Source organism: Cicer arietinum, chromosome 2 (assembly GCF_000331145.2).
Source record: "Cicer arietinum cultivar CDC Frontier isolate Library 1 chromosome 2, Cicar.CDCFrontier_v2.0, whole genome shotgun sequence".
NCBI classification, from domain to species: domain Eukaryota; kingdom Viridiplantae; phylum Streptophyta; class Magnoliopsida; order Fabales; family Fabaceae; genus Cicer; species Cicer arietinum.
In genome coordinates this window covers 41050385-41075760 of record NC_021161.2, presented here as the reverse complement: position 1 = coordinate 41075760, position 25376 = coordinate 41050385, and the positions used below count along the sequence as shown (strand labels likewise).

Sequence of the window (25376 nt, the reverse complement as noted above, 5' to 3'; positions counted from 1 at the left end):
TGGGCTGGTTCATGTGTATCATTTCCTACTTTAGTAGCTTCTTGAGCCTTAGTCTGCACATTATCCACATGTTGTGGGCCTGTTTGGGTTGGTTCATGGGGCTTTTTAGCTTCATTTTTTTGAGTCTTATTCTCCACATTATCCATAAATATGGGCTGGGATATTGGATGAATAAGATACAAATCCACTTTCCCATTAGCCTTGGCAAAATTTACCATTTCCATTGCCCCCATGTCATTTTCCAAAAACTTTTTCTCACCATACGCCTCATACCATATACTAACAACTTCAGGATACCTCATTTGTTTAATAATATCCAAAATCTCAAAGTAACTCCACCTGTCAGCATCACATTTCCAATTAGAAACTTCACCTTGGTACACTTCCATTGTGTCATCCAAAAAATACCCTCCATGGTGAACATCAACGAAAAAGACATCCATTCTGCTTTTTTACATTGAAAACACATAAAAAAAACCCATTAATAGAAAACTATAATCAAATGGCAGGGACCACAAATCTGACCCCATAATCTTAGAAAAACAGGAAGGAATATGTATGTGTGGACCACAAACCCTTGACCCAAAATAATCAACACATGTAACAATAAAATCATTCAAAATCAAACACATGCAACTAATAAATACCATAAGAACCCAACTAAACCCTAAACCTAAACCCTAAAATAAATCAGATCATTACCTTTTCCTCTCAATGTGCGATTCAGGAAGCTTCACGAACAAAACGCGATTCAGGAAGCTTCACGAAGAAAACGCGAAACCGATAGCATTTCACGGAACACGCACAGAGATGAGAAGAGGCCAACGCACAGAGATGAGAAGAGGGAAACGCACAGAGAAGAAAACACGAAAATGAAAACAAGGAAATGAAAAGACGAAAATGGGAGGAGGGAAATCAATGGAGATGAGTATACCAAACAAGAGATTTGTGAACGTTGACTGGAAAGAAAACGGATGAGGGACTTTGTTAACGTTGCCCTAACGGAATCTCACTTAAAGGGTATAATTGAAATTATTTTGAAAGATAAAATACTGAAATGGGAAAAAAAAAAGTTAAAGGACCAAAACGTTACCTGGACTTAAGATAAAGGACCAAAAATGTAATTTGGCCTAAAATATATTTTTTAAAATTTCACATGTATTAAAGATTTCTTTACAAAAATGTCTCTATTTAATTTACAAGTGAAAGAGTATAAAAATATATTGTGAACTTTAATTCTTTGGTTTAATATTTTAGGGGAGAGAGAGAGAGAGAAATGATATCAAAATCTCTCCTAATGAAGGAAATTAGAGGGAAAAATAATTACTTTTTTTAATTTTAAAATTTAGATTTAAATATTATAACGTTGAAAAAAATAAATAAATACTTCTCTCAATTTAAATTATCTCTCCTAAAATATATATTTATTTCCCCATCTCTCATTTGTTAAACTACACAGACAATGTTATAAATTATATAAAGATGAAATCAAGGATTTAACTAGGGATTTATTTTTTCTCTAATTTTGATCTCTGAATAATTAGATATTTTTTATGTATAAATTAAGTATGCATAATAGTAGAGACTAATCATTTAAATCGAATAAGATCATACGGGTGTATAACCCTTTCTAAATTTAACTATATAAAAAAAACATTTTATTCTTTTATATCTAAAATAATTAATGTTATATCAATTTTTATATCACATTATCCAGTTATTCGAGGGTGCACCAACTTCCTAAATATCACAATATTAATTTCGATCGGCATTACTATTATATAATTTCTAATGTTTGAGCAATTCTTATAGATTTTCTTTTTTTGTGTCAACGGTTCGAAGCAGGCGAGCACATATAAGTTTACAATATGACTTGAAATATTATATAAGTTAACAACTCTAACAAGTAATAAACTATGGATTAGTTGCTATATTTTCATATTCATCAAAATACAAAAGTTGCTAAATATTCATTCTATATAAATCATCTCATTCTATAGCTAGATTCACAAAACAACATATCTTAGCTCAAATTTAAGTCTCATAAATACAAGCATAGCAAAAAAAAAATGGATTCTCGTATCCAATATTTTCTTGTGCTTTTTATGATAACTTTCGCAACAATTCTAAGTCCTACCGTTGCAAAATTGAGTTCAAATTATTATAACAAAGTTTGTCCTCAAGCATTGCAAATCGTAGAGTCAATTGTTAAACAAGCAATTATTCATGAACCACGTATGGGAGCATCATTGCTACGTTTGCATTTCCATGATTGTTTTGTTAACGTAAGTTAATTTCCATATACATATTCATGATTGCTTTTAATAAATTTTAATAAAATATTATATTTGTTCTTTATATCAAACACACTCAATTAAATATTAGTGTAATTTTTGAATGATATTCATTATGTGACAAATTTTTGGACAGGGGTGTGATGGATCAGTTCTACTAGATGACACTCCTAACTTTGTGGGTGAGAAGAGTGCATTACCAAATATAAATTCCCTTAGAGGTTTTGAGGTTGTTGATCAAATTAAAGCCACTCTTGACATTTCTTGCAAAGGTCATGTTGTTTCATGTGCTGATATCTTAGCTATAGCAGCTCGTGATTCCATAGCCATAGTAAGTCTTTCCAATATTTTGCATTCTAAACTTTTGAATTTTGGTTTTGGTCACGTTTACACCAATTTCTTGATGTTACATAAAATTTAATTTTTATAGTTACATAGAAAAAATTTAATTTAATTTAAATAAATAAATAAATAATGGATTTACTGACTAAAATTGGACACAAAAAATAAAATATATTTGCGATCGTTTTTATAGTAGAAATGACTAAAATTGGACACAAAAAATAAAATATATTTGTGTTCGTTTTTGTAGTAGAAATAGCAGCAGACACACATCTACTGAAAACTATGATTTTTAGTTTGTTAGATTCACGACATAAATGTTATTGAGACACATGCCAATCAGTCTAAACCCTAAACCAAACACACTATTAGTCTTTAATTTCGTTCTCCAACATATATTAAAGGAATTAGATATAAAATTCATATTTTTCGTCGCTGATTCAACTTTTTATATCAATATATAATGCGACAACTAACAAAAATTTGCTTCAATTATTAGTTGGGTGGTTATACATATTGGTATGAAGTATTATTAGGAAGAAGAGATGCAAGAAATGCAAGTAGGGATGCAGCAAACATAAATCTTCCAGCTCCATTTTTAAACCTCACACAACTCATCACAAGTTTTAAGTCACATGGCTTGAACCTTCGTGACCTAGTTGTCCTATCTGGTGCCCACACAATTGGATTTGCAAAATGTAGTTCATTTAGGGACAGGATTTACAATGACACAAACATAGACTACAATTTTGCTTCCAATTTACGCAACTCGTGCCCTCGAATCGGCGGCGACGACAACTTAGCACCATTGGACGCTACTCCTAAAAAAGTTGACACAATATATTATAAGAGTTTGTTGTACAAAAAGGGTCTCCTTCATTCTGATCAAGAGCTTTTTAAAGGTGATGGTTCTCAAAGTGATGCATTGGTGAAACTATATAGTAAAAATTCTTATGCTTTTGCCAAAGATTTTGGAGTTTCTATGATTAAGATGGGTAATTTGAAGCCTCTAACCGGGAAAAAGGGTGAGATAAGGTGTAATTGTAGAAAAGTCAACTAATGAATATTACAATGATGGATCATGGATGCATGGATCATATATATAACATAAAGGAAGAAGGATAAATATTGATTAATTGTTTAATTCAAAGTCATGCCAATTTTTGTATTTTCTATGATTATCTAAATATGTTGATTGTTGAGAATAACAATAAGAATTCTAGGTTCAAAAACTGAACCATGTAATGTTGTTATGGAGTTTGTAAGACGAGGGATTTTTATTATTTTTATAATAAATTAAAACGTGTCAACAATAATAATAATAATAATATAAATAATTCGCCTGCAATTTGAATACTTACTTACATAGACATTCTGTATTGTACATCTGAAAATTGTACATTTTCAGTAGCTAATTGGTTCATGTGAAATTCATTATAGAGTCGCCACCATATCTGAATGGTTCAAACTTCAAATTAAATGAACAACGACACATGAATATAGAATATAGTTCAGTTCTTAGGCACAACAAATATTTTGCATCTTCAGCTAATGAAGAAAAAAAAAAAAGCTCTCATGTTGCTCCTCTGTTTGTAATTAGACTATGCTGTAACACCTAATGCTTTGACTTTTTACAAATATTGACTCCATTCACCAAGCCTTGATTGGAAGCTTCATATATGAAGTCAATAACATCACATGAAATTCACACACATAACTATAAGTTTTTAAATCCGAATCCAAGATATGATAATCTAGATAACAATATTATATTTATCAATTGAACTAGACCTTAAAACTATCATTCAATTAACTTGACAAACTTAAATTCGTTGTAATCAAGGAATGGTGCATTCGTATAATAAGTACAATGCATCATTCGATTGAAAACAAAGGATGCAAAATTAAATTTCAATAAATAAATTAATGATCAAAATCAGACAATTCTCTACAACTGCAAAATGACGTCCTAAATTAAAGAAAATCCAAACACACCTTAGTGAAAATGCTACGTAGGACACAAGTGTGCGCCATTGATCATACTAAAACCTTATTAATGATTTAATTAATGAAATTTAGATATGATATGCACGATGAGATTAATGCTCTCTTAGTACATGCATAAGTATTTCTTAATGCCAACGGAGTTATATATATATTTTTTTTAAAGTTAACATAATACATGCATTCAATTAAAATAGCTAAATCTTGTCAACAGTTGAGAATAAATTATTTCAAAAGTTTAAGTTACTAGGTAACTCTATCATGAATGACCTTTGATCACACCATTTGAGTATATGTTTCTACTTTTTTAGTTTGCTATTTTAAAAGTTCTTTATAGCTTAGAATAACTTTTTACCTTGTTTCTAACTTTGGGTCGAAATTGAATTATAATTTTATTATTTGCATTTTGACATTTCCTCGCTATGTAGGCCATAAATTGAGTTCTGGATATCGGATTGGCGCATGCGAACATGCGTTGGAAAACTAAAAATCAGAGATACAACTTTTGTGTTGGAATTAAAGCCCAATGCCGAACTTTACTGGACCTAAATTGCAGATTTCATAATCTGGACTTTTGTAATAATTTTAATTAGCGGACCACTTGTTTTTAAAGCCTAAAATCGAGTACTATATATTGGGAGTTGTCTTTCTTTTCTTAGACATGAAAATTTCGGATTCAGATTGAGAAAAGATATACACACTTTTTATTTCATGGAAGACTAATCAACGAGCTCAGAGTTTCATCAACACCTTGAGTAAGAAATTTTATAGTCAAATAAGAATAGAATCACGAGTAAGAAATTAAACTCATTGATAGAATATGTGATAGGTCTGAAACTCGAATCAATGGATTAATCGTTTTGCTCATCTGTTAAAACAAAAATCTAAAATAACTCTTTCTAATTTCAACTTTCAATTTGGTTAATATTATTATATCAGAAATACTTGTGAAACGACTCGAGATATTACCTCTATTTACATTTTCAAATCATTATGGTGAAGTACAATATTCAATTACAGCATTGGCAGATCATCCAAAACACCTTCATATTCCCACATCATTATCTCTAAACCAAAAACATACGCTAAAATATATCAAAATACACGACGTAAAAAGTAAAATGCTTTCATGTTTTGTTACTACAGTCATAAGTTGTTTACAATTAGAATTGCAATTTTACCAATATTAGAGAATTTTATGGATAGAGTATGATTTGATTATCCCCGCATATATCCTTGTCTTTTGACAGATCGAGTGAATTTTTCAAACCAAGTCATTAGGGATTACTTGAGACCATAAAGGGATTTTTGTAGTTTGACATATTTGAACCAAACTTATCTTCAAAGCCAGATGGACTATCCATGTATACTTCCTCCTCCAAATCACCGTTTAGAAAAGCATTTTTTTTTTCGTCAAGTAGGTTTAGAGACCAAACTATATTCACCACCAAAAACAAGAGAACTCTAATAGTGTTTAATTTAGCTACAGTAGTAAAAGTCTCTGAGTAATCAATGTCATATGTCTGAGTAAATCATTTAGCAACCAAGCATGTCTTGCATTTTTCAACTATGTTATCAGAATTATATTTCACAGTAAACACCCATTTACAGCCAACGGTATTCTTTTCTGTAGGTAACGTCATGACTCTCCAAGTTTGATTCTTCTCAAGAGATTTCATCTCCTCAAGAACAACTTCCTTCCACTTTGGAATTTTTAGAGCTTCCTACACATTTTTTGGAATTTCTACAGCAAACAACTTAGAGGTAAACGTAGCAAATGAAGAAGATAATTTTGAGTATAATTAGACAAATGATGTTTAGTGCATGATCTAACATGTTTTTTAATTGCAATAGGAAGGTCTATATCAGGATACTCAACATGACTCTTAAGAACAGAAGAAGACTTACATGTGTCAAGATGATGTGTTGGAGTATCTATTGGTTTAGAATCTTGGAAGATTCGGAGAATTGGTCTTTCATTTCTCTGTTTATGGTTTCTTCTTTCAAAGACATTTCTCTTCCAAGTAGGGCCAATGGTAGTAAATATGTTTTGTGTCTCTTTATTTGAATCATTAAGTTGTGGCATTCCAAGTGGTTCTTCATTATTATTGAGAGAATTTGATCATTGTGATTTTGATTTAAAATTGTCCCCCCTGAACCTATCGCAACCTCGTTCATAAGTCGATTGAGTTCCAATATGGATTCTTGGGAATTTTCTTTTGGTGCATCAATGTACGTCTCAGAATTTTGTGACAACATTATATCACCTAAAGTTATGATATTTTCAAAAGCAAAAGATGAATTTTCCTTAAAATTTCTCCGCTGATAATGAATGTCAATAAAAAATAGTTAATTTTCAACAAAAATAACATCCATCGTTACAAAAATTCTTTTTTGATTTTGGTTCAAAACACCTATACTCCTTATGAGTTGGAAAGTAACCAGTACAAACACATTTTATTGCTCGTGGCTGAAGTTTATGAAGTTATTTATGTTCATGAACAAAAGTAGTGCAACCAAAAACTTTTAGTGGCAAATCAGCAGATACACTAGTTAAAGGAAAACAAATTCAAAAAATATCAAGAGGGTATGAAAATCTAAAACTTTATATGGCATACGAATAATTAAATATGATGAAGTTAAAACAGTTTTATTCCACAAATATTTTAGAACCTTATTTGCAAATAGTAAAGCTCTAGCAACCTCAAGGAGATGCATATTCTTTCTCTGCAATTTTATTTTGTTGGAATGTATTAACAGAAGAACTTTAATGAACAATACCATGTTTAATTACTAAAATTGAACAAAAAGTTTCTGAATTGATTGAAATAATATTTGAAATTAACAAGAGTAATAGAATTGAACTTTTATAATAAGAAAAATATCAAGAATGGGTTTCACTTCAAATCCAACATTGGTTTTTAATTTGATCCTAGTTACTAAATTCCTTTATTGAAATATTACATAATTCTCTTTATTATTCTTGCCCTAATGACTTAGTAACATAACCTTTAATTTCAAAGTAACCTCTAATTCCTTAATAGATTTAAGATTAGAATTAAGCTTTACAATACAAAAGTTCTCTTATTAAACTATTGCATCTGCAAATAATTCAATTGGTTTCATGACCTGCATCTATCTCTAGACTACAATATCATGAATTTCTCATCTCAAGCATTCGTTTCAAAATACAAATCGTAAAAGAGTTTAAAGTTGATCAAGCAATAAAAGGAGTTAAGCATAGAGTAAGAAAAATAATCCAATAAACTCATTCATATAACTAGAAGTCAAATCATACAAATGAGGGTTTCATCTTGTTTCACTCGTCCCTAACAAATAGGGTTTAATTACTCATGATAGAGATACAAAAGATTGAGATTAAAAAAGAATTCCAAGAAAGATTCTTGAATGATTCTTGATAAAACTCCGTCAATGGTGTTAGAACCAGTCGTCTCTAAGTTTCTCTGTTATGGCATATGTCTCCAAACTTCACAATAGTCAAAAAGATACCTAGAAAATGAGGAAAAAAACACATTTTTATGCATTCTGACATGCGTCATGCGCCCCTGGCGCAAGCATTTGCACTCCAAGTGCGCCTGGATAGAGACATGATGTAAAAACACTGTAGAAATGCGTCTCAGATGGAAGCATTTGCGCTTGAAGCGCACAACATCTGTTGTTTGACATTTACTGTATTTTTCTCCTCTATTGAGTCCAAATTTAGTTCTGGTGTCTTCATGAAAGTTGTAGTTATGAATCTTAGATTTCATTTGCACTATGAGTGAATTACTCCACGGGTCATGTTGGTTTCTCACCAAAATTCAGCACGACATTAAAACAACGAAATAACGCAAAACTACGAAAAACCTCTAATTAATCAAGTTAATAAGAACATTAACATTTCATTAAATTCATGAACTAAAATCAACAAACTATATCAAATAAATCCCTAAATCAACTAATAATTAAAGATAAATAATATTAAAAAAATGAAAAACATACATATGATGAAGAGTTATCAGCGATGTTTAGCAAATTCGCAAGTTTCACAATGAAACAAAGATGGATCTTTCTTAGAAAATAATTTAGGAAACAACTGTTTCAAATACAGAATACAGGGTGTTCTAATCTAAAGTGTCATAAAATAATATCATCATTATTAGAATAAACAAAAATTGATTCATAGCAGGTACTCGTTTGAGGTTGATCTTTGAAGTCGAGTTCATTGTCAAGCTAATAGAGTCCTTCATTCTCCTTAGCATTGTCAATCATCTTCCTTGTACTCAAATCCTTAAAAGATCAATGAGAAGAAAAGAATTTAGCTTGACAAATGACATCCTTGTTAATTTAGTAATGGATAAAAGATTACAAGATAAACTGGGAACATGTAAGACATCTTTTAAAGTTAACAAATGTGACAGGATAATATAACTCTTCCCTGCAATAGATGAAATAGAGTCATCTGCAATTTTAATTTTGTGGTTACCTGCACAAGGACTATAAGAAGAAAAAAATAGACTTTACTCCCCAGTCATATGATTAGTAGCACCAGAATCGATAATCCAAATATGATTGGAGTGATACTAAGTAGAGCATGAAGTAACAATGTTGATTTATAAGGAATGAGTTAGAATTGTAAATGTGCCTATTTAAAATTCCTGAAAAAACTTAAGGATTTAACTCAAGAATAATCTTGGTTAAGAAAACAGTAAACGGAGATAGTTATTTGTTTTTACTAGCAAACGGAGAACGTTATTGGCTAGTTTAAAAAACATAAATTCAATTTGTGTTTTAACTCAAGTAATTAATCAGACTTATTAAATAAGGAGATCAGAGAAAGAATATCACACAAGGATGTATCCTGATTCGCCCAACTTGGGCTACATTCAGTCCTCACAACTGTGAGTTTTTTCACTAAGTGCTCAAAACAAGAACCATCTTGGTTTTACAGCACCTAGTTCAAATCATCCTTGATCTGTTACAAGCTCTATTTCTTTCTACCCAGAAAGAGATTTAATCACGTCACCTATCAACCTTAATAGGATTTCTTACAATCTATTCAAACTATATTAAACGCTTATAGTTTGAATATTACAAAAATGATGAGATTGTTTTGATAGAATATGAGATGTCTCAACTCTTATTTGTGATGATCAATCGTGATCCTGGAGAACATTCTTCGTTTTGTCCATAATGTTCTTGTTTCTTTATTTGTTCAGTTTTTATTTGATTTATTTGCTTTGCTTGATTCCTATCTTTAAATTACTTCACTCAAAAGCACAAGTTAAATTAACATAACATTTTAGAATCATAATTAACATTTTTAATTAACCTTTGTTTATTTTCATCAAAACTTTAAATTGAGAGTTTGTCTTAACAGAGCAGTATTTAGAAAACTACTTCTCCGAGCTATAGAGAAAAAACGAGTTTGAGACTCAAGGAGTTTGTACAATTGGTCTAATTGTTCCTTGGTGAAAGGAGATTGCTTCTCATGATCAAAGGTACCAACTTTGAGTCTTTTTCTTCCAATTTGGAGGTTTTCCATGGAGCTTCCAACATGTATCATGTGTGTATCATAGAAGTTTGCAATGCTCGCACCGTGGTTTCTTGTCATTTCTCTTCCCATCTTCGTTCTTAGTGACTAGGGCAGAACTTTCAACCTCAACAACACAAGGTGACTTGCACATCATAACACCTTGTCTCGTCTTTTCTCTTCTAACTTCTAAGAACGCTTCCCGAAGTGATGGCAATGGAATATTTCCCAATGTTATACCTCAGACTTCATCAAGCCGCTTATTAAGCCCAACCAAAAACAAGAATACTGGATCATTCTCCTGTCTCTTAAGAAATAAAACAATGTCCTCATAACACTTCCAATGATCATCATAGCAGAGATTCAATTATTGTCACAGTATCATCAATTCATTATAATAGGTAGTGACATCTTTATCTTCTTGTTTGACATGCCACAATCGTGATTTGAGATCGAAAATTTGAGAAGAATTCTGAATATCAGAATATGTTTCTTTGATAGCCTCTAAAACTTCATTCGTAGTAATAGGTTTTCTAATCGTTGATTCCATGTTGCTAAGCAGCCAAGCAATAATAATATAATTCTCATATTTTCAAAACTTGTGATTCGTATATGTTGGGGCAGGCATTTGCACATCTCCTATTAAGAAACAATATTTTCCTAATCGTTTATTATCAATCTTGCGGTTTTAGACCATCCGACATAATTTTTCGATTGAGTTTCTGGATTTCAACCTTGAGGGCATTAGAAGTTCCATCATGGCCAAAAAAATTGAAAAAACTATTGTTAGATAAACCATCCCAACCGCCCCGGCCGCCACTGCCTAGGCAGCCACCGTCAGGGCCGCCACTGCTTAAACCAACACTGCCAGCGTTGTTGACTACTTATGTTTTTTCATCCAAACCATAGTCGTTGCTGCCTTCTATGGGGTATTGTGTGTCATTAGATAGACAAAAAAACAGGTCGGGTCGCAAGACAGGTCGTTCAAAAATTAAAAACAAAATGTTGATGTCCTTTAAGTTTGGAGCCTCAAACCCCACTGAATTGTGAAAAGCTTTACATAATCATAACCAAGAACTCTAGATGCCATAAGAAAGTAAAAGACAATATTTTCATGTTTTATTACTACATTCTTGCGCTGTTTATATTAGAAAATAAATTACAATAGTTACACTGAGTAATAATGACAGATCATAAAATAAAAATGAACAAAATAATATAAAATAAAAGAGAATCAAATAATAAAAATGAACAAAATAATATAAAATAAAAGAGAATTAAATCTGATTTCCATTGATTCTTCGACAATTCATAAGTACGAGTCATGTGACTAAATAAGTATGCTTTGCTAATCTTATTTTAGTTTCTAACTTTTGATCAATTTATGTTTGGCCACTTTTCCCTGTCAAAGGATAACGTTTTCCACTTTGACCATGGTACCAACAAAGTATGCATGAAGAGTTGAAGGGCTGTTGCTATAGGTACCTGAGAGTCTTTAGAACCACCATTCAATAATTATTGATCTGATTGTAGAAGTCCCTTTTTGGTTATAAGATTCTTGAAATATGCATTGTCAAATACTACATTTGCTGTGACATCAAGTGGGGAAAGGTGGCTGTCTGACAAAACAAGCTGTCTACATAAGTAACAACTTATTCTCATTATTCATACCAAATAGCGATTAATTTTTTAAACTGTCACAATACACACATTATCTAATGATCTCAACGTCTAACACTGCACTCATCTCTACTCCAAGAATCTATCATGATATCCTTCCCTTTAACATTTAACAAAATGGCAAATAAAAAATTACAGAATTGTGAGGGCTCGTGGCCTGTCCAATATGCCCTCCTACTGCCAAACATTACATTACATGACTAGAACTAGAATACAAATTTCTCTTCGTCCGCGGTAATATCAAGTAATCTATCGCCCGAGTCTTGAAGAGCAGCTGCAGTGGTGTCATTTATGCCTAACAGATACTGCAAACGAGACAATTTCTCAGGACTTGGATCACTCTTCAAGTATATGGTGTATAGATCAGCAAGTTCCTCCGCCACTTCCCATGAAAGTGTCTGTGAGGGTACTGCTTTATCACAAGCCAGCAAGTTGTTGAGGGAAGAAACCTGCACAGAAGACAAAAAACAATCAAACAAACCAAATCTAAAACAATTTGAAGAAGAGAACATGAAGTTTAGAAAATTGCTTACCACTCCCTTGTGATTTCTCTGCCTTAATAACGCCACGGCTTGAATGAGTGCATTGGATAGTCTACTTTGTGCAAGGTCACGAACAAAACCTCTTGCTTTTTCTTTATTGATGTTGAGATCTGATGGGATTTTTTCATATACTTCGTCCTCATCAAACTCCCCAGTACCAGATGAGAAAATATCACCAACAGTTTTCTTGAAGAGGGTTTCTCTCAAGCTCACAGATACCATGCTGTCTAAATCAACATTGGATTCCTTAAGTTCCCTAATCTGCTTCATATTGAGCCTCCCTTGAGTTACAGCTGTTTCAATGGCAGCTGCCATTTTTGTAGTGGTTATACTCTTGATGATTTTCTGAGCATATTCTTGCGATAAGCCTATTTCCTTCTGCAGCTTACCAAGCTGTTCCACCCTGGCCTTTGTTAACTGTCCATCAGCCAAAAGTACCTCAGCTTGTTGCCTAAAAGCTGTCTCAGCAAGACCCCTATGGACTTCCATTATTTCTTTGGCAGTCAAACCCAGGATCCCACCAAGCTGATTTAAATAAACGTACTCTGAATCATCCTTCTTTTTTGTGATCTGAGCACCAAATGGAATCCTAGTGACATCACCAGTTAGACAGTAATGCAAGAATGTCTTGTAAAGATCAGTTCTATCCCTTACTGGAAGATCATCTTTAAGAGTAATTTCTGTCTGACCAGGCTTTCCCATCTTTTCTAAAAGTTCTTTGTCTGGTCTTATTTTTTTGAGTGACTGAAGCGATTCCCATTCTCCATCTTCAGTTTCTTTAATGTCCTCTTTCACAGGTTCTTCAGTTGAAACATCAGCAGACTCCCCTTTTATGTCCTCCACCAATTCAGTTACAACTAAGGTGTTGAAAGCTATCAGCTTCTTCAGTTCTTTTGCAGACTCTGTATTATTTTTGGCTGATCGTGCACGTTTAACATAAGTAATAAACATCTTCCTCACCTGTAATAATGTCATGACAAAAACAGCATAGTGAAATTTAATCAAGTTTGAATCAACATAATATAAACATTGAATTTCCTGACAAAGGGACACTCACCGCCTTGCTTGCAATAGACATAGCAGTCTCCCTTGTAAGTCGCAAGCCATGTGCTGCTTTTCTCACTGCTTTCTTGACTTCATCATCATAACCATCAACCCCTGACGCAATTGCATCCTTGACAATCTATACACAAAATTGTGCTTATATTAGTAATAAAATGAACATTTTCAATGTGTTGCAACCTTATGACAATAAAATAAAATAAAAAACATAACACTGTTTCATCGCATATCGATGCCATTAACTAGTGTTCTAGACTTCTTGTACAACTTGGATGTAATGTAAGATAATAAAACTAATGAACAGATTGATAGTCAGTAGATATTAAATACAGGTCTGCAAAATAGTGAAAATACAATCTAAGCAAATTTAAAGAGTCAGACTAACAATTCAAAAGTACACTTCGAGAAATTCTTGACAAATTCTATCGTGTGCAGACAATATGACAATGTAGGCATCCTAGGTGTAAGAAAAATGGAGATATAAATTCAGGGACTCAATCTCCATGCAACTAATAAATAACAGCTTCACGACCATATTAAAATGAGTCTTATCATCCTAACAATATTCAAATAGAAAATATAAAAGTTTGGGGAAGAGAAGGAGGAACATCCAGCACCAAAACACATTGTCAAACAAGAAATAATAGGTCAGAAATAAAAATGCCCTGAAGAAAACCCCTACCAGCTTCCTACCCACAACAAACTACTATACATGCCATGCCATGTCAAAAACCACTGTGGACAGCCCCACAAATGATATCGTCATATTATCAATTCATTACAATTCATAGTACATACACACGAATTGCATTTCTGCATAGCAGAAAATTTGAAATTTGGCACAACTATGATTCTATGAATGACTGGCAAATTAGATACGAAAAAAAAAAAACAAATGTTACCACCTTTTCAAACAAACTGCCACAAATATCTGCATGAGCTGCTTCAACAGTTTGTTGAGGTACACAGAGCATTACTCGCAGCTTCAACAAAGCAGCAACATCCTCATCATTGAGCTGTCCATCAGCAACACATTGCTGAAGCTTTTGGCGATAAATTTCTTAAAACAACGAATTACTGTTAGATGTGTTATAAAGAATTAAAAAAAAAAAAAAAAATAATAATAATAATAATAATAATAATAATAATAATAATAAAAGTAATAATACAGATATAAATTGAATATCACTATAACAAGTTTACAGCCTTAAGATTAAGAATCACATATTAATATATAACTTTAAAGCATAAAGTAATCTATAATCCAAGCCTCACAAAAGATAAAATTCCAATTAACTATAAACATATCAAGTTTTACCTTCATGAAGTTCACTGGCCTTTTGCGGATCAAAATGCAATTCATCGCATAGATTTTGAAGGAATGCTGCTTTACTATCTGCTATTTCTAACTCGCCATTTGAAACAACTTGTCCAAGTCGTTTCCGATATGCCTTGGATGTAACATCAAGTAAAATAGCTTCTGCTTCACGCTTACCCAGTCCAAATATATTCTTTAACTGATTTAGTGCAGCAAGCTGAAATGCAACCGAATAATAAATATATTAACGAGGCTTCGTCTAGAGTACTAAGAAACGTGTTTGGTGTAAATAAAGTACTCATAGAAATGTTGGATGACGTTTAGGGGAAGTTTCCCACCTGCATGGGAATCTTTGGATTTCTACCATGTGGAAAGGTTTTGCCAAATAACGTAATTAAAACAATATCCAAGGAATGTTCATTTACTGAACAAAAAGAATAGAATATTCAAACCCAATATGGAAATCTTAACCGAATTAAGATTCCAATGAAACTTCAAAAATTCTACCTACAAAACACTTGAGGGCAATAAGGATTTGGTAGCATCTAATGAACAACCTGTTCAGTCAGGCATTGTACTGTGTCTAAAACAAAGACGTAAATATAATAGACATTAAAAAATGACCAGGAAGACTCGCGACACAATCCATATTAACAGTTGAATCTTCAGCATGGGAAGAGTTGGAAGTCAAATAAGAACTCCCCTTTCCCTCCATGACAACACCTTAGAGGCTTAGACATCTACTTCCTCTCAACCGCTGCTCTCCTTGCCATCTTTTACTGCCCGTCATCAGCAATAGGATTCACCTGAATCAGCTGTCGTCCTTGACCCCCTCCAACAGCAGAATCAGTGGTTGGCTCTCATCGGATGCCCAGTCTCCTTCATGCTCAAGAGGAAGAGGGTGAATGGGGAGAAGTTGTTGGAAGGATTGGAGTATTACCCATCAGGAAGTATCATCGATGAGCTTGGCACCACAGTCTCGAGCTGTACCAGATTTTGATCCTCAGGCCAGCTGATTGTTACTTGGCTTAAAATTGATGAGTATGTTGCGTAGTTGATAAAGGAATTGCTTCAACGTGGGCCGTCGAAGGAGTTTGACTTCACTTTCAGGAATGATGAGGTTTTGAAATTCGGGGGAGCAATCAGATGTTGGACACAGGGTTGAGGAGGCGGAGGAGTTGAGGAAATGTAAAAGTAAATTTTAAAAAATAACGTATTTGCAACTTGATACTAGTGCACTAGGTGGTGCCCAAGAGAAATTCCCATTAAAACATGCCCTCAGAAAAACACTTACTCAATACTTTCTTGGATTGAAAAATAGACATGTTAACACGTCTATGTTTTATATTTGAATGTTATGGCCATTTACCTTATTATCTTCCATGCGCCCACTAGACAGAGCATCTGAAACATAAGCCCTGTAAAGGAGTTTCAAGTCCTCCATCTTTCTGTCACCATCATACTCACCACCTTTGCAAAAGAAAATGAATCTATGTTAACTTCAAGAGTTTAAAGTATAAAACTAGAAAAGAACAAAAAATTGCTACTCAATCAAGAAACTCACCAACTAAAGAAACTGGACCAACACCACGGGCAAGGCGATCTATGTCCGAATGATTCTTAAATGAGATGAGTAAATCATTAAACATCAATACTTTATTAAGCTCCTCAACAACTTGGCTCACTCCGGGACTGAAAAACTTAGTTGCTTAGAATGGGAAAAATCTACATTTGCAAAATTTAAGAAATGAACAGCTAGACTATGAAGCATGGACATATTTCCAAATACAACACGCGGTACGTCCCAGAAACTCCTCACCGGGTGCCCGACTAAAAAAAATTCAACTTGGGCACGTGCTAGACACAGCTGGGGCGCCCCTTGCAAACTTGGCTGACACTTAACAATCGCTTAATACTTGAAGGACACACCACTCATAAATAAAACTCATTATTGTTTTTAAACAACATTCAACAAAGTCAACTTAAAATATAGCAAAGCTATAAAAATAGTTAAAACTTATAAAAACCGTAAAAAACTAGGTCTCAAAAACCCTTCATTTAAAATGGTTCTCCTTCCCCTATTCATCTAATACCCCCCACATGTGTATGTTCGGAGTAGGATGTGTATCAAGTGTATATGTGAGAGGAGATAATCTGGAGCAAACAACCATACATGGATGGTTGAGATTAACACCTTCCGTGCTCATGAATGTATTTGTATTTATACGCACATGCATGCTATGTATATATATATATATATGCCTTGTCTGCAAGCTTCACATAAGAACACTAACACTGTGTAAACAGATAGCAAGGAAGATCATGTGCAGAGTTCAATAGTTATTTATTTAGCATGAATCCATCTTTTGCAACATTAACTTGCTAGGAAATTAATGAAAACCACAATGACCTGATCCCTCAAAAGAATATTGAAGTGAGAAAAACTGAGTCTTACACTGCTCTTGTGCGAGATTTAAGTATTCCAAGAGCCACTGAAATATTTTCCTCAACCAAATTCCTTACATGCTCTCTAAACAAGTTCCCAGCAAGCTACAATATGAAATTTCCCTTTTAATTAATAAAATAGATTATACTACATACAAGAACTATTTGATGGCAAGAGAGAGGGTTTACTTCAGAAAAGAAGTTGAAAATTATAAAAGAAGAAATAAGGAAGATATACCTCATCTGAAAGGCGACATAAACGTTGCGCGTCTCTAAGTGTAACAAGTTTCTCAAGATCAAGATCTGGCAAGAAACTAATTGTTAGACTTAAGGAAGCAAACCTCATAACAACTGAAAATTGCTACATAATTAATTTGTTATTTGTTAATTTAGAGTCTTAGACAATAGTAATTCAAGAAGATTACAGAACAAACTCTAGCATCAGATGAATACAGCAAGAACTCTTAAATTTTATTTAACAACATAATTGCACTCCCAATTAACTAGGACTTAGGAGTAAAATTTACATGCATTTCTCCACTAATATAATTATACTGTTAAAAACGCATCAAACTATCTTCCCATTAAGGCATTAACAGGTAAAATTTAAAATTATAAATAATTATGACAGCCTGGCATAAAGTTAGAGGAACCACATTTGTTATATTAAGACTAACAAAAGGCCAAGACATGTTTAAAAAATAAAATTAAAGGTCAAGACGCACTACTGATTACACAATTACCTCTGCCAACGGATTTCAGCTTGGAAGCATATAGTCGCTGAGCATTATCGCGTATAGCTACTTCAACCTTAAATAGAATATTGTCAACTAGTCAAATGAAAAATAACAAAAATGCTAATAGTGAAAGAAATGACAATGAACATATTTTAAAATTATAAAGAAATGAGACCGCATTCATTTCAGAAAGCCACTGTTAACAAAAATGGCAAAGTGCAATTACACATCAAATTAATTTTTCCTTTTCAAGCAAATACATAGGCGGAATTATACAACTATACAATTCAGAATGCACAGCCAGCAATATGAGTTGATAAATAAGTAACAAATACCTGGGAATCGGTAACCTTGAAGACACGCTTCCATGGTAGAAGAAAAGACGACGCATCTCCAAATACAATATTTGACACATATATCAACTTTTGAAACGCCTGCACTGGAGACTCTTTCAATGGTCAAGTTCCAACTATTTACCATAATACCATTTATTTAAAACCCAGAAAGAATTTCTATCTACTGGCTAGATATGCAATTATGCAACAAATACAACAAGCATACCCGACGTTGCTCAACATCTGCCTCACGGTCCCCAACTTCAAGCCTTTGCCTATAAAGTTTCCTACCAATCTGGAACGGGGTCAACAAGCACCAAACCAGTAAGACAGAACTGCTTACAAATCCTCAAAATTAATACCCTCAATCTCACAAGTATATGCACAACTAACACAAAAATTACCTCAATATGTACAGTAGCAGCATCCGGGTCATCAATACCTATAGAACTTTTGAAGTTGACAATCCTATCAACTTCATCACCTTTAAGTTCCTCCCCACCAGGTGGAATCACAGAAGATACAAACCTAAACAAGTTAAATGCAAATCAATCACTCATGCAGAAATTAAACAGCCAAATCATTATAAGTGTTGTGCCAACACCTCTGATCGAAGGCGATCCCCAATGTCCCAGTGTTGTCAAATAGCTGCAATAGCACTATGGCATAGCGGAATTTGAGCAAATCACTATATCTCCGCGATACACTATTTAGTACAAAGTGTTGTCAAATTGCCGCTATTGCGGCGCTATAGCACAATAGTAAAGCGAAAATTTGAACAAACTTTCGGCAGTTGACAACATTGCGGTGTCTGACTCCAATACCTTGATTGCGTTCATTAATTTATTTTCTCAAACTTATTATCAGTGTAAATGTGTTAGTAATATTGTGTCTGAAGTACGTGTCAGTAAATGTGCTTCACAGATAATAACTCCTTATCACAGATGCTAAAAAATAACTCAAATTTAAATAAAGAAAAAAAACTAATTTTCAACTCACTCGGAATATATATCGCAAATCTCAGCTTTAAATGCTTCATCTTGCTTATTAACACCATACCTGAAAAGGAAAAAAATAATAACCAATTAAATTCAAGTAATTAACCTTTTTTCCTAACAGCAACAAAAAATCTTAAAACTTAAAAACAAATTTAATCATGCAATTGAAACTAACTTCTTTGCAATGGCTTCAATATCTTCCTTATTCAACTTCGAAGGATCATCAAACCCTACAACATAATTATGCAAATTAACCGCCGCAACTTGCGGTGCAGTAGCATTCAAAGCATACGCAGCAGCACCACCGGCAACACCAACAGCCACCGCACCACCAAGCGCAGCATTACGGCTTCCTCCAAACCGTAAACCTAAACCGTATCCAGCCGCAACGGCGCCGGCAACGATGACGGCGGAGGTAGCAAGTCTAGCCGGAAGAGGCAATTTATCAACTAGGTTTTCAATTCCATTGAGTTCCTTCACCGGTCGCGGCGGTGGCGAAGAAGAAGTAGGGTTGGTAGCGTCAGAGGAACAGCGAGGTAGTGAGACCTTAAAACGACGTCGTTGTGTGCGTACAGGTGAAGGAGAGGGTAATAAAATGGAACGGTGAGTTTTGAGCGTGGAAGGGTTCATGTTCATGGTTTGAGTTTGAAACGACGACGTCGTTTAACTGTAGTAGAGTGCAGAAAGTGGAGTGTATAGGGTTTATGAGGATAGAGGGAAGAGAAAGAAAGAGAAGATGATGGATAACGTCGTTAATAAAGTTAACTCGATCGAACTGCAGGGTTGTGCAGTTCTAATCTGACGGTTTGAAACTATTAACTGCTATTTTTGTTTATTATTTGATGTTCAGAAATAATTTAGACGGTGGGGATTGTGTGCAAATTGATTTCAACTGGAAATGAGTGGGTTCTAATAACTCTTGTGGGAAACAAAAACAAAACTTTTGTAGGAACCAACACCTCTCTCTTTAATTTATTTATTTTGTGATAAATAGCAATCTAATTCATGTTTAAAGAGTTTTTATGAAAAAAAATGCAATTTGTTTATTTTCCATGAGAAGTAATTATAATTTATGGATTAGATAATCTAAAATTAGATGATGGAAACCTAAATTATTTGCCTAAAGTGACCGAAAGGAATGATAAAAAAACAATTGCCATGTTGAGATTGGAATAAGTTACTAAGACTTCTTCCGATTATACTCTTTAACTTATTGTTTATTAAAAAGATCTAAGGTGTCTTACTCATTTAATTTTCTACATCGGTTCATGAGAAGGAGAAAAAACTAAAAGGATAAATAATAGTGCGGTCAATGAAGAGAATCCAGATAAATAATAGCAATCATGGAAAGATTAAAAATACCCTATTTTTATAAAAGTGCGGTCAAAGTTGGATAAAATGTTGTGTGATTTACAAGGACTAAGAGCGTCTCAATGGGAACAATTTTAAGGAAGAAAATATGATTTTTTTTTTAAATTATTTTTATGGTATTAAGAAATGTAGTTAAGTATACTTATTTTTTAAAATTTTGTATACAATATAAATTAAACCTATTAAATTATTCTTTTTAGATGTCAAACACTTAACTATAACCATTAAATATTTTAAATTAAATAAACAGTGTATTAGAAATAATAATATTAATATTTATTTTATAATAGTGACAAGAGATAGTACTAACATAAATGTTATTCTAACACAAATATGGTCGACAGCATATATATATACAAGTAAAATTTCCCTTCTTGATTTTAAGTCTAAAAATTTCAACCTCTCTTGTGAATCCTGGGCTCCTCCCTCTTCACACTTGATCAAAAACTTAGGGTCTGTTGAAAACACTTTTACATTTTAGTTTTTAAAAATTGTTGTATAAATTTGATTTTAAAAATTGTTTTAAAGAATAGAATTAAAGAAAAAACTTGTTTGAGATACTTGTTTTTAAAAACAGTTTTAGAGATGAGAAAAAGAAAAAACTTATTTGATAATCTAATTTTTTAAAATAGATTTTAAATAGAGAATTAAAGAAACTACTTGGTAATATAATTTTCAAAATCTGTTTTTCTTATATTAAATAATAAAACTAAAAAGATAGAAAAATTCAACTAATAACATTTAAATACAAGTAATATATTTTAGTATAATTAATAAATATATTTTTATTAAAAGAGTTTAACAAACACTGTCCATTATTGTTCACTTCCTTAATTTTTTATAAAATAAGATTAATTTCAAGTGAATAGAGTTTCAAATTTAATTGTAATATAAAAATATATTATTTGATCACTATTTTTAAAATTCAATTGAAGAAAAAAGTATATAAAAATTTAGCATAGATATTATCCACCAAGAACATAAAAATTAAGCCAAAACAACACAAGTATTTAAGAAATATCCACCAACATTGTCTATAATGAAATCTAAAAGATAGTAATTTGTCCAACTAATTGTGATGGTGTACCCACATCCTATCTCTAATACGATTCCTACTCATTGTCATTTCAACCGCACCTTCATCAAATAATCTAGTTAAGTTATCGTTGGAGCTTGTTCCTTCTATGCCTGAACTTTCATTCACCCTCTCAAGTTCCATAGGATCCATTATTTCCCATATGTTAAATAATTCATCTGGTAAATTCCACTTACGTATGTAGTTATGAATAGTACAACAAGCTATCACTATAAGTCTTTGTCTGGAAGGTTTATAAGGAGGCATCAACTTCAAAATAGGAAATCTATTTTTCAACACCCCAAAACAACGTTCAATTGTCATCCGTAGAGATGAGTGTCTGTAGTTAAATAACTCTTCGGGACTCCTAGGTTGTCTACCTTGGCCTCTATATTCTTGGGCATGATATCTTTCACCCCTATAAGGAGGAAGCAAACCTCTAGTACATGGATACCCATAATCAACGAGATAAAATGAACCTTCATAAAAAAAATATGTTAGCTCTACTAGTTAAATTCATTAACTCATCGACATATTGTAATTTTATTATAATATTACGATTTACCTCTAGGTGGCCAAGGAAATCCTGCATTTGGATTTGAAATTGCATCCAAAAAAACTTTTGAATCATGTGCACTTCCTTCCCACCCAGAATATACATATGTAAACATCATGTTGAAATCACAAGCACACATGACATTTTGCGTGATTGTTGTCTTTCTACCTCTACATGAAATTTATTTCTCTACAGGAACCCATGCACTTATATGTGTACCATCTATTGCACCTATGCAGTTCTATAAAGCATAACAAAATTAAATAGAATCAGAACAAAATAATAAAGATAATTGAACCGAACTCAAATAATTTTGATAATATGATGTGCATACCTTGAACCAAGGATAGTATTTTGAATTATTATTAATTCTTTCAGGAAACTCTATGGACTCTTGTTTTATGATTTCTTTTCCCAATCGACACACTGCCCTTAATACTTCCTTGAAATTGCGTGAGATTGTTTCTGTGGAATGTCGAAAGCGGTTTGAAGCGACTCTATGACGAACATTATGCCCAATTATGAATAAAAAAGTGGTAGCCTTCTCTTCGACAAGTACATCTCTTGAGTCGGCTTTCATCAGAAGTAGAATCATCACTTGTATCAACATCAAATCTGGTTACAACCTGTCATACAATTTCAAAACATAACAAAACAATTCAAAACAACTCATAAAAAAAAAATGCATACAATTGTTCAGAAAATAGAAATAAGTACGCAACCATAAAGATCATAAACAAAGTACTAAGAGAAACATTTATCCAATCACTATCACCACATATTCAAGTAACGTGTTATCCTTAGAGTCTAAGTACCCATCCACGTTTCCTCTCTTTAGACATTGCCATAAACATTTCCCTCCAATCAGGATCCTTAAACTTTTCCAGGGTTTTTCCATAGATGTCATCTGGAATGCCTTCTATCTCTTCAAGAGCAGCCACACACTTAGTTAGCGAACAATCAAATGTTACACGCGAGGTAGCCTCCACACTCCTATCCCTACTCTTATCCTTACTCTTATCCCTGCTATACTTCTCTGCTCTCGCCAAAGATGCTTGAGCCCATGCTGCAAGCGCATGTCCCATTTGTTGTGATGTTGACTCTTTTTTGGATATTACTTGTACTTTTTGTTTTCCACTTCGTGAGACGCGCTCCATTGCTTGTATATCATCGTCTGAATCATCTTCATCAACACGTACATGACTTGCACTTCCAATGTTAAGGTATTGATTATCAAGCTCATTTTCTTCATCAGTATTTGGTGGGTCTTGTGTAGATGAATGGTGAAGTACTCCAGTAGCATTATTTTTGTTGAATAGGATTTCCAATAACTTATAATGGTCACATCCTTTCTTTTGAAATTGAGAAGCTTTCTCATGTACCTAAAACAGTACAAGCATGTCATCAATTATGAGAAAATTTAAAAAATATAAAAAAAGGATAAAAATAGTAGCACTAAATATCAAAATATTCTTCAAAGTATAAAAATTCTCAGACAATGAAAATGAAAACACAACCATAATTTAAAACTATTAAATGACCTTTGAATTTTTTTATCTTGGTGGAAAAAGAAGTTTCAATGTAAAGAGTTAGTTAAAAGGTTGCATCCTATGATGAAGTGTGAAGATCTGAATGAATATAGTATTTGAAAGGCAGGAAATTAAATAAAAATGGCATCATCCAGCTCTTACAATTCTCTATGTGCTGCGTGCAAATTCTTAAGGAGAAAATGCATACCAGGATGCATATTTGCACCATACTTCCCACCAGAACAACCACAAAACCAGCCATAATAACATATCAACCTTCCATTCAAATATTTGTTCAGCTTTTTATTGCTTATGGAATGAAAATAGTAATAATTATTGAACAAACATAATCAAATCAGTAAGCATTTATTATTAAATAGTACCTGAAGATAATTTCACCAGACCTCTTCACTTGATGTAACAGTGTTGGTTTCTGCATTCCACCCAAATCCAGTGTTCTGCAAAAGTGAATAGAACTCGCGATACATGGCTCGTAGCCGGTGCATTTTTGTCTTTAGTTGATCCATTTTAAAGGAACGATTAGTTATAGAATTCAGCCTAGTAGTCATTGAGTTCCATGTTCTAGCATGAAATACACCATTTGGCATATTTCTTTTTGTAACTTCGTCAACCATAATATCAATAAAAGCTTTAGTTACAAAGTCAGGCCAAAGCTTTGATTCAAGACTGTCAACATTAATTGCCATCTATAAATAATCCAGTCACTCACTCAATGAGTTGATAAAAAAAATTCATAATCTATAACTTGGTAAGTAGCTAGGTTATCTGTGCAACAGAGGCAAGCACAGCAGCGGCTGCAGGCGCAGCAGGGGGTGCATCATGTGTGGTGGAAGAGGAGGAAGTCATAAGGAATTGCGAATGAAATCTTGGATTCTTCATGTTTTTTTTTAACTCTCCAACCTGTTTAGTAAACAATATGTATCGATGTTATTTTTGTAGGATCCTATAAAATAAACAAGAAACTCATAACACTATATTACCCAACCTATTTAGTTTGTACACTCCCATGTGTTTAAGCAATAACAACAACACTAATATGACAAAGGAAACTAAGTCTTATGTAATTACAGTGGTTGTTGGAGCCATTGGAATGGTAACGAGAACAACTAAACAAATTCAATATCTTATTCTTCCTTATAATCGACAAATATGTGTGAGTTTGAATTCCACCGCTCAAGATCTCATAACAAACTCGCGTTTCATTCGTCGTTTTATCGACAAAAGTGAACAATCATTCGACAAGGCCACTCATACTTCACACGCAGTAAACTTTAAATTACTCTCAGTTTATGCGAATTCTATTTTTAATATTTTTCATTTAATTTAATGATGGTTTAACTCTCTCAATGTGTCTAGGCATACAACACATATTGTTGTTCTAACTGTGAACTTAGTTACATTGATTGCAGCACTAGGTAACCATTAATCCACAAGAACCTACAAGTTTAATTAGTTATTATATTTGGTTGATTTTCTTAAGTAATTAATGTGATTTAATTGATTGTTTGCTCACTTTGCTATTTTTGATTCAGTT

The 25376-nt window shown here is 33.0% G+C and overlaps 4 protein-coding genes across 4 annotated transcripts; 1 reads left to right on the top strand and 3 right to left on the bottom strand.

The window, feature by feature from the left end:
* Positions 1-2026: 2026 nt before the first annotated feature.
* LOC101513657 (peroxidase RIP1-like) lies at positions 2027-3936 on the top strand. The gene is made up of 3 exons (XM_004490641.3): positions 2027-2285; positions 2431-2625; positions 3136-3936. Exons 1-3 carry the CDS (start codon positions 2070-2072, stop codon positions 3694-3696), a joined length of 972 nt encoding a protein of 323 aa, XP_004490698.1. The 5' UTR covers positions 2027-2069; the 3' UTR covers positions 3697-3936.
* Positions 3937-11814: 7878 nt separating this feature from the next.
* Positions 11815-20120, bottom strand: LOC101513329 (protein TIC110, chloroplastic). The gene is made up of 15 exons (XM_004490640.4): positions 19466-20120; positions 19292-19351; positions 18697-18820; positions 18519-18587; positions 18293-18391; positions 17964-18030; positions 17459-17523; positions 17231-17325; positions 16340-16467; positions 16145-16245; positions 14776-14992; positions 14363-14517; positions 13453-13578; positions 12387-13355; positions 11815-12302 (listed from the first exon to the last, which is right to left on the bottom strand). The coding sequence occupies exons 1-15, from the start codon at positions 19924-19926 to the stop codon at positions 12060-12062; spliced, it is 2979 nt and encodes a 992-aa protein (XP_004490697.1). The 5' UTR covers positions 19927-20120; the 3' UTR covers positions 11815-12059.
* Positions 20121-21730: 1610 nt separating this feature from the next.
* LOC101505942 (uncharacterized) lies at positions 21731-22431 on the bottom strand. Its single transcript, XM_073365465.1, has 2 exons — positions 22302-22431; positions 21731-22215 (listed from the first exon to the last, which is right to left on the bottom strand). The coding sequence occupies exons 1-2, from the start codon at positions 22429-22431 to the stop codon at positions 21731-21733; spliced, it is 615 nt and encodes a 204-aa protein (XP_073221566.1).
* A 42-nt stretch (positions 22432-22473) lies between these two features.
* On the bottom strand, positions 22474-24528 carry LOC140919448 (uncharacterized). The gene is made up of 5 exons (XM_073365464.1): positions 24226-24528; positions 23108-23674; positions 22852-22918; positions 22627-22787; positions 22474-22533 (listed from the first exon to the last, which is right to left on the bottom strand). The coding sequence occupies exons 1-5, from the start codon at positions 24526-24528 to the stop codon at positions 22474-22476; spliced, it is 1158 nt and encodes a 385-aa protein (XP_073221565.1).
* Between the last annotated feature and the right edge of the window lie 848 nt (positions 24529-25376).

Bases quoted from the DNA above. Each gene is read 5' to 3' on its own strand.
- LOC101513657 (XM_004490641.3), top strand. From the start codon at position 2,070: ATGGATTCTCGTATCCAATATTTTCTTGTGCTTTTTATGATAACTTTC. The intron at 2,286-2,430 runs GTAAGTTAATTT...ATTTTTGGACAG, and splicing joins TCCATGATTGTTTTGTTAAC to GGGTGTGATGGATCAGTTCT. The intron at 2,626-3,135 runs GTAAGTCTTTCC...TTCAATTATTAG, and splicing joins CTCGTGATTCCATAGCCATA to TTGGGTGGTTATACATATTG.
- LOC101513329 (XM_004490640.4), bottom strand. From the start codon at position 19,926: ATGAACATGAACCCTTCCACGCTCAAAACTCACCGTTCCATTTTATTA. The intron at 16,246-16,339 runs GTGAGTTTCTTG...TCTTTTGCAAAG, and splicing joins TGGTCCAGTTTCTTTAGTTG to GTGGTGAGTATGATGGTGAC. The intron at 13,579-14,362 runs GTGGTAACATTT...TTTTGTGTATAG, and splicing joins GTGGCAGTTTGTTTGAAAAG to ATTGTCAAGGATGCAATTGC.
- LOC101505942 (XM_073365465.1), bottom strand. From the start codon at position 22,431: ATGTGTGCTTGTGATTTCAACATGATGTTTACATATGTATATTCTGGG. The intron at 22,216-22,301 runs GTAAATCGTAAT...TTTTTTATGAAG, and splicing joins ATTTCCTTGGCCACCTAGAG to GTTCATTTTATCTCGTTGAT.
- LOC140919448 (XM_073365464.1), bottom strand. From the start codon at position 24,528: ATGGCAATTAATGTTGACAGTCTTGAATCAAAGCTTTGGCCTGACTTT. The intron at 22,788-22,851 runs GTACTTGTCGAA...TTCGTCATAGAG, and splicing joins TGAAAGCCGACTCAAGAGAT to TCGCTTCAAACCGCTTTCGA. The intron at 22,534-22,626 runs GTATGCACATCA...TATGCTTTATAG, and splicing joins AATACTATCCTTGGTTCAAG to AACTGCATAGGTGCAATAGA.